The 8,993-nt window shown below is 52.9% G+C and overlaps 1 protein-coding gene across 1 annotated transcript; it reads left to right on the plus strand.

Annotated features, from left to right (window-relative positions):
- Positions 1–309: 309 nt before the first annotated feature.
- Positions 310–6,301, plus strand: ZDHHC24 (zinc finger DHHC-type containing 24). The gene is made up of 3 exons (XM_067748231.1): positions 310–662; positions 1,833–2,110; positions 5,691–6,301. The coding sequence occupies exons 1-3, from the start codon at positions 382–384 to the stop codon at positions 5,984–5,986; spliced, it is 855 nt and encodes a 284-aa protein (XP_067604332.1). The 5' UTR covers positions 310–381; the 3' UTR covers positions 5,987–6,301.
- Positions 6,302–8,993: the final 2,692 nt, after the last annotated feature.

Raw genomic sequence — 8,993 nt, forward strand, 5'->3', positions numbered from 1 at the left:
TATCGGGGCGACTAGAGGGAGAGGGGGAATGTGCTGAGCCGCGAAACACCAACAGCACCCAAACTGCAACTCAATCCTCCCGGAGTGCGGGCCAGCGGGACCAGCGTGAGGAGCGTCTGCGGGAGGGGCGGGGCCTGCGCGGGTGGGCTGTAACCGCGCTGCCCTACCGGCTCTAGCGCCAACGAGATTCCAAGCATCTCTTTGGCTCGTTCGGCCGTTCAATCACATCTCCGTATCTGCGGGCCCTCCCCGTGAACCTCAACGCTCGCTCACCCCCTTCAGAGCTCCTATTGGTCGTAGCAGACATCCGTTTGCCACTCTCCCCGCCCCAATACGGAAGCGGAGGGGTACCCGGGATCCGACCGCTAGCGGGTCCAGGCCATGGGGCAGCCCAGGGCTGTGGGGAGCGCGGAGGCGGCGTCCGCGCGGCTTCCTCTTGTGCTCACCGCGCTGTGGGCCGCGGCCGTGGGCCTGGAGCTGGCCTACGTGCTGGTACTGGGTCCCGGGCCGCCCCCACTGGGACCCTTGGCCCGGACCTTGCAGCTTGCGCTGGCAACCTTTCAGCTGCTCAATCTACTGGGCAACGTGGGGCTCTTCCTGCGCTCGGACCCCAGCATCCGGGGTGTGATGCTGGCCGGCCGTGGTCTGGGCCAGGGCTGGGCGTGAGTGGGGCACGGGATCTGGCGGGGGGAGAAGCGGGAGCTTTGGGCAGGGGGAGGGCCTCAGGACCTGAAGATGTTAGAACCAGTTTACAGTAAGATCCGCTTGAACCAGACGGCAGAAGGAGTATCATTCATCCACTTACAAATATTTGAGTACCTACTACGTGCAAGGTACTATTCCAGGCACTGGAGGTACAATAAAACATATTCCTGATTTCAGGGAGGGGGCAGATGATAAACTTTAGGCGTAATAAATCAGAAAATAATGTAGAATGTTAGAAGGTGTTGGTGGTAAGGAAACAGAAAGAGCAGGATAAAGGAGACTCAAATTGCAGTTTGAAATAGGGTGGTCAAGGTAGGCCTCATTGAGAAGGTGGCATTTGAGCAAAGACTTGGAGGGGGGAGAGTTAGCCACAGTCATCTGGGGGAAGAACGTTCCAGGCAGAGGGAACAGATGATGCAAAGACTCTGAGGCATTTGTTTGCCCAGCATGTTCCAGGAACAGCAAGTGTGGCCAAAGTGGAGTGAGGGGGGAGAAGTCAGAGACATAAAGACCTTGTTAAGACCTCGAAGACTTTGCTTTTTACAAGTGAAACGGAGAGCCATTGGAGGGTTTTGAGCAGAGGAGGGACATGACTTAGATTTTATTTACTTGATTTATTTTTTTCTTGGCCGTGCCAGGGATCGAACCCGGGCCCTCGGCAGTGAAAGCGCGGAGTCCTAAGCACTGGACCTCCAGGGAGTTCCCCTGACTTAGATTTTAAAAGGATCAGTCTGGCTGCTGGGGTGAGACTACACCAGTTGGGACAAAGGTGGAGTCAGGGAAGCCAGGCAAGAGGCTGTTGCAATAATCCAGGGGGGAGCTCATGGTGACTTGGACGGAGGTGGTAACAGTGGAGGACAGGAGAAGTTTGCTTCCAGATGTTAGAGACCAGAGAAAGGCCTCAGTACTGGGGCTCTCAGAGCTGGAAGAGCCCTCAGACCTGCTGTGCCAGGAATGGCAGGGCCTGGGAAGTGGTGTTTAGCCTGCATTTACCTGTGAAGAACCTGAAGCTTAGAGAGGGCAGGGGCTGTGCCTGCTTCCCCAGGATGGGCTCAGGGGCTGACCGGGCATGAAATGGGGCACTCAGAGCTGCTGGGGGAACTGACCCTGTGGTTCCTTCCCTGCAGTTACTGCTACCAGTGCCAAAGCCAGGTGCCACCGCGCAGCGGGCATTGCTCTGCCTGCCGCATCTGCATCCTTCGCCGGGACCATCACTGCCGCCTGCTGGGCCGCTGCGTGGGCTTCCACAACTACCGGCCCTTCCTGTGTCTGCTGCTTCACGCCGCAGGCGTCCTGCTGCACGTCTCTGTGCTGCTGGGCCCTGCCCTGTCAGCCCTGCTGCGAGCCCACACACCCCTCCACACCGCCGCCCTCCTCCTGCTGCCCTGGCTCATGCTGCTCACAGGTGGGGGGCCGGGGAGGCCTCCACAGAGAGGCAGAGGCCCATTCCGGTAGGCGATGGGATTTCCGCCTGGTTCTCCAGGCAGCGCCCTGGGGACCTAGTCCCCACGTCAATTACGGGAGGTGAAGGGAGCCTGGTATTCACTTGCGTGTGCCGTCTGGTAAAATACAGGGCCTCAGCATAGGTACAGAGTTCTGGCTGAGAGACTCAGGGGAGGAAAGACTAGTGGGATTTCACCTAGAGGGGGATGGGACGGTGAGAGAGCATTCTAAGTGAGGGGCATTCGGAGCTAGGGGAGCAGTGTGAACAAAGGCTTGGAGGTTGGGCACGGAGTAGTGAAGGCATTTGGTGGGAATTGTGAGAATTAAGGCTAGGGCAGTAAGTGAGGACTGGATGGTGGAGGGCCTTGAATGGAGTGTGAGGAGTTGGTCCTTACTTGACTGGGCAGTGGGGAGCCAGTGAAAGTTACAGGCAGGGGAAGGGCCAGTCTTGGGAAGTGGGGAGGGGATGTTTTGAATCAGGAGACTGATTGAGAGGCTGTGTTCTGGTTGACACTTTCTTCTGACACCACCCAAGGTAGAAACCCCACTGTTTTTTTTTTTTAAACATAATAATAATTATTATTATATTTTTGAAGATGTTGGGGGTAGGAGTTTATTAATTTATTTATTTTATTTTTGCTGTGTTGGGTCTTCGTTTCTGTGCGAGGGCTTTCTCTAGTTGCGGCGAGCGAGGGCCACTCTTCATCGCGGTGCGCGGGCCTTTCACTATCGCGGCCTCTCTTGTTGCGGAGCACAGGCTCCAGACGCGCAGGCTCAGTAGTTGTGGCTCATGGGCCTAGTTGCTCCACGGCATGTGGGATCCTCCCAGACCAGGGCTCGAACCCATGTCCCCTGCATTAGCAGGCAGATTCTCAACCACTGCGCCACCAGGGAAGCCCCCCACTGGTTTTTTATACTTTGTTCTCTGCCCCCCAAAACACTTCGGGCTTGCTTTTCCCTGACTCCTTCCTCCTGACCTGTCCACGGTCCTCTCTGTAACCTTGTCCTGCAATTACTAAACTCCCTGACAACTCTGAATAGTGGCTCTGTCTCATCCTATCCAAGCCCGGCTCTGTCCCCAGGACCCCCTCCCTGCAGCCCAGGGGGCGTCTTTGGAGGCCCAGTGGGGCTGTCAGGGTTTTCCTGTGCCCACACTGGCTTCCTGAGCAGCGCTCTGCCCTCCTCATGACCCCCCTGCCTCCACTGAGACTCAAGCCCTCCAGCTGCTCCTGTCTGCACGCTCCCAACCCCCGGTCATCCACAATCTCCCACTCGCTCCCCGCAGTCACCGAAGACTTGGGCTCCGGCCCCTCGTCTCCCTCTCAGCCCTGGGCCTTGCTGAAGGCATCTGAAAGCGTGGGTGAATGGCCCCAGTCGCTCAGCTTCTTGACCTTCTCCTCCCCTCCTCCCTTCCCCTACTCCCACATCCCCACCCCAGTCGTGTCACCTCCCAGAGCACCCCATGTCACCCCTCTCTCTGCCCCCACCGCCTCTCCTATCTATCTCTCATTCTGTGCTCCGCGACCCCCCTCCGGAGCTCCTGGCCCTCACCTTTCTGTCCATCAGCACCTTCCCCCTTCACCACCCCAGGTCCAGCGTAGGGCCCTCATTTCCACCAGCCTTCCGCAGCATCTCATCTCAAGACTTTTTGCTCCGTCTTCCTTCCGCTGTGCCTTCCTGGCTTCTCTGTGTCTGCCCTTGGCTGCAGAGAGCTGCCAGAGATGCCTGGTACTATGTGGCAGTCGGTGTCATGTCACGTTCATGGCTGCTGACCTCAACAGGCCCTCAGCGGTGCCTGGCTGCCCTGGTTTCTCATAAGCTTCCTCCCCTAATGGCTGCAGCTCAAATCTTCCCACTTTCCTGTCCTCCAAGCCCCAACCTCTCCTGAAAATACATCACAGAGGAAATTAGTCATCAGATGGCACGTCCAGAATTGGCTGTCCCGTCCTGGAGGCAGAAGCTCACTGCCCCGCCTTCTCCTGGTGCCCGACCCCTCCTCCCTGCTGGGAGCCCTCACACCGTGGGTCGCTTCTCCTCCTGCCACTCCAGGCTCCCTCCACTGGCTTCCTTTGGGTTTTCCCAGCTGGTACAAAGCCTCTCTTCACCCCACGTCCTCCTCTTCCAGCTCATGCCTTCGGGCTCTTCCATCAGCAGCCAAGTCAAAGGACTTGCCTGGGCTATAGGCTGCTTTTCCTTGCCTCCCACCCATTCCTCCACCTGCTCCAAACTGGCTTCTGCCCCCACCCGTCCTCCGAGACTGCCACAGTCCCCAGGCCTCTGTCTCCACAAAACCCGGAGGACCCTTCTGTGTTCTTTTCTTGCTTATGAGACCTTTCAGCCTCATAAAACTGCTGGCCTTCAGCCTCCTTAAAGGGCTCTACGCTTGACGTCCCCGACGGCTTGTACTTTGGGGTTTCCTCCTTCCTTCCTGGTTTCCCTATATCTGATCCCTAAGGACCTGGTTTCCGGGCTGAGGTCGAGACGCCATTCTCATCTCCCTACACACTCTGTCGGGTCTCGGAACCGCCCGGGTACCAACCGCTCACAAATCTACGTATCCAGCCTGGGCTTCTCTCCTGAGCTTCCAGAACTGTCCACTCACTTGTCTCGCAGGCACCTCTCCATCCTGCCTCAGGACCTTCACACAGAATGTGTTCTCCCCTCTTCACTTAGCAAATACCTCCTTAACCTTCAGGCATCACCCAAAATATCCCCGTCAAAATAGATGAAGTTTATTTCCCTGAGCCTCTTAATAAGTTTCCATGTCATCTCCCCACCAGTAGGCTCTCTTTTTTTATTGGAAAAACATTCACATAATATGAAACTCATAATTTTAACCATTTTCAAGTGCACAGTTCAGCTGCGTTTAGTATATTCGCAGTGTTGTGCAGCCATCACCACCGTCTAATTCCAGACCCTTTTCATCGCCCCCAGTACCCGTTAAGCAGTCACTCCCTATTTCCCCCCAGTGCCCCCAGCCCCTGGCAACCACTAATCTTCTGTCTCTATGGATTTGTCTGTTTGGGACATTTCATATAAACGGCACCATACGATACATAACCTTTTGTGTCTGCCTTCTCTCGCTTGACATCACATTTCATGGCATCTTGTAGTTCATTAGTTCACCTGATATTTACTACCTTCTGTGGGTCAAGATGATGCAAGATGCTGTACTTTTGCATTGTCACACACATCACAGCTGTAATTAAGTAACTGAGACATGATCTCTTGAATGTCTGTGAGCTCCCTCAGGTCGGACATGCTACCTGCCATTCATCCTGGTATTCATAGGAGGTGCTCACAAGTTTGTGATGCATGAGTGAAAGTCGCATCTAGGGCAGGGGGCTGTGTCTGCCCGTTTCACTAGTGTGTTCCCATCAGCCGGCATGGGTTGACCAGGGAGCAACAACTCAGTGTTTGCTGAGTGGAGGAATGCGCCCTGCTTCATGGTGGAGTAGGGGACGGGAGGAGGGCAGAAGCTGGGCTCTGGGACGGCTGGGGCCTGCTGCTTCTCCTTGACCCTCTCTGCTCTCTCCTTGCAGGCAGAGTGTCTCTGGCGCAGTTCGCGCTGGCCTTCGTGACTGACACGTGTGTGGCGGGTGCACTGTTGTGCGGGGCTGGACTGCTCTTCCATGGGATGTTGCTGCTGAGGGGCCAGACCACGTGGGAGTGGGCTCGGGGCCAGCGCTCTTACGACCTGGGCCTCTCCCACAACCTGCAGGCGGCCCTGGGGCCCCGCTGGGTCCTTGTCTGGCTCTGGCCCTTCCTGGCCTCCCCGTTGCCGGGGGACGGCATCACGTTCCAGACCACAGCTGATGTGGGACTCATGGCTTCCTGACTCCAGGAAGAGCCTGAGCTGTACAAGGAGTGGGGAACAGGAGAGGGGACTCAGATAACTCATTTCAGGCCCACCCCCAGCCTCAGAAGGGGCGGCAGGCTGGTACGCTGGTACTTGATGCCTGCTTTCGGCAACTCCAGCCCCGCCCTTAGCCTTGCCCTTGCCCAGCTTGGACTCCTAGTGTCCAGGGCTTGGGCCCTGCGGCTCTGCCTCTATCAGTGGCCCCTGAGTACAGCGAAGGGTCTGGCAGGGGGCTGCTCGGCCTGCCCAGCTGCCCCTTTGCCAGGTTAATAAAGTGCCCACTTGGTTCTCGGACTCCCTCCGTCTCTGTGGGTTTCTGGACCTTCACTGTTTCCAGGGTTGCTGTTTTTGGTTCCTCTGATTGGCAGGCCTGGGAACCACAGAATGCCTGAGGGTGTGAGCAGCCAGGGCTCTGCCTCCTGCGGCCTTGGGGCGGGGGGGGGGGGGGGGGGGGGGGGGGGGGGGGGGGCGGTGGCCAGCAGCTTACGGCAGAATGTAGTGTTCCAGGGTATGAGAATCCAGAATTCTTCCCCAGGTTCAGTGCTTTATAGTTAGGAACATTTCACAGCAACAATTTCAGTGAACTTCTCTCCAGCTAACCTGGTGCAATGGGCAGCAATTTTGTGGGTGATAAAGCTCTGAGAGTTGATGTGATAAGATCACGTGGTAGTAAATGGAGGAGTCCAGATTTGAACCCAGACCTTTGTGCTTTCTCCTTCACCCTTGAACAGCCGAAAAAATCAAGGCAGAGAGATCAGGTGGGGCTGTTCAAGCATCTGTGCTGGCTGGGTGGTGCTGAGACTGCTAAGCTCCTCCTCTCTGGACGCTTCAGGAGCTACTTGTTAAACACTTCTATTTAAATATAGTAAATAGACATTTCCAGTTAAATGTGGCAGGTTTAAACATGTGAGTTTGTTTCCTCTTAAAATCTAAAATGATAGTAAAGAAATTAAAAATGATGTAAATTTACAAAGACAAAGAAAATAGGAGGGAGACAGCACTAGACCAAAGAGCCTGACAACATTCTGAAAGATGGAAAGTGGATAGAGGCTCATTTACTCTCTTAGAGAATTAGAAGTTGAAATTAAGCGTTCCCTTCTTGGAGGGGCCAAGAGGCAGCCCGATTACCCCCAGGAGCCCTGGAGAGGTTCACCGTGGAAGGCAAGGTTTGGGGCTGACAGAAGGGCCGGGACTGATTCAAGGTCTCTATGAGAAGCAGCTAGGTTGCCCTGCCCCCCAGGACCCACCTGACCCCTCGCTACCCCACTGGGGTGGAGGTGGGGGCTTTTCGAAGAAGCTTTGCATCTCGGGGGGCCCTGGGGAGGGTGGGGGTGAGGGACTGGACCAAAAATGGAGTTAAGTGAAAACCTACAAGTGCTGCTGGGGGAGGGGGGTAGTCAGTCCTTCAGTGACATGGCAGGCTTGCCTTCCAAGAACCCGCAGAGAAGCCCACCCTTCTGACAGGCCCCGCCCATGCCCACAAAGGTTTGAGCTGCTAAGACTTCTTTGTTTTTCTAAACAGCATGCTCTATTACTATTTTTTAACTCTGTTAGGAACTTGGTGTACCTGTCACTTTGTGCCGTACATAAGCATTGGAAGACTTCTGTTTCCTCTACTGCTTTACCCCTCACCCTCCAGAATATCTTTTCTTGTTGTTTTTTTTTTATAGTGAAAAGATAAGGAAATATTTATAAAATAGAAACAACACCCTCCCCACCCCCATTTAAGAAATGGATACTATTTCCTTTGAGGTCCCTGCTGTGCCCCTCCCTGGTAGAGGAAACACTGTGCTGTCTTCATCGTCCCCTTGCTTTGCCCTGTGATTTTATTAGCTATGTTTGTACTGGTTTTGCATGTTTTTGAATTTTATATAAACGGAGCCACGCCATGTTTATTCTTCTGTGATTTGCTTTTTCCTTCAATATTTCTAAGATTTATCCAAATTAACGTGTGTGGCTGTAGAGCACTCCTTTTCCTTGCTGTATAGTGATCCATTGAATATACCACAATTTATTTTTCTCTCTTGTCCCACTGATCATTTTATATGCCCCTGTGTATGATCTCCTAAGATCTACTTGGCCCTTGCTCTTCCATATAAATTTTAGAATCAGCTTGTCAAGTTCCACCAATAAACCCCCCCCTTGAAATTGTGACTGGAACCCAACTGAATCTATAGATCAGTTTGGGGAAAATCAACATCCACATGAAATTGAATTTTCCAGTTCGTGAACATGGTGTATCTCTCCATGTAATGTTTTCAATAAAGTTATGTATGTTTTCTCATAAAGATCATGCCTTTTTGGGTTAGATTTATTCTTATGTATTTGATATCGTGATGCTATCATTCATAGTTTATGAAAATAATTTTATGTCCAGCAAATCTAAAACTTATTTATTTCCTTGAAAATTCTTCTGGGTTTTCTGTATTTATAATCATATCTATGAAAAATAGTTTTGTTCTTCCTTTTCAATTTTTATATCTCTTATTTTTAATTTTTTTTTTTGGCTGTGCCACGCGGCTTACAGGATCTCAGTTCCCCGACTAGGGATTGAACCCAGGCCGTGGCAGTGAAAGCCCAGGATCCTAACCACTAGACCACCGGGGAACTATCTCTTATTTTTCTTGCCTCTGTCTGGGTGGAAGAAAGGGTGGCTACCCTTGACTTGTTTCTCACAATAGAGGGAATGATTTCAATATTTCACCATAAAATATGTTTGCTGTGTTTTTTTATTTAATAGATGACTTTTATTAGGCTGAGAAAGTTCCCTTCTATTCCAAGTATGTTGAGTTTTGATTCTTTTACTTTCATTCTCTGCCTCTTAAGAATGGCCTGTAGACGGATTGTTTAAATCTTTGTCTTCTAATAACTGAAGTACAGTCCATTCTTTTTGGCCACGCCACACAGCATGTGAGCTCTTAGTTCCCTGACCAGGGATCAAACCTGTGCCCCTTGCAGTGGAAGCACAGTCTTAACCATTGAACTG

Source organism: Pseudorca crassidens, chromosome 9 (assembly GCF_039906515.1).
Source record: "Pseudorca crassidens isolate mPseCra1 chromosome 9, mPseCra1.hap1, whole genome shotgun sequence".
NCBI lineage: Eukaryota > Metazoa > Chordata > Mammalia > Artiodactyla > Delphinidae > Pseudorca > Pseudorca crassidens.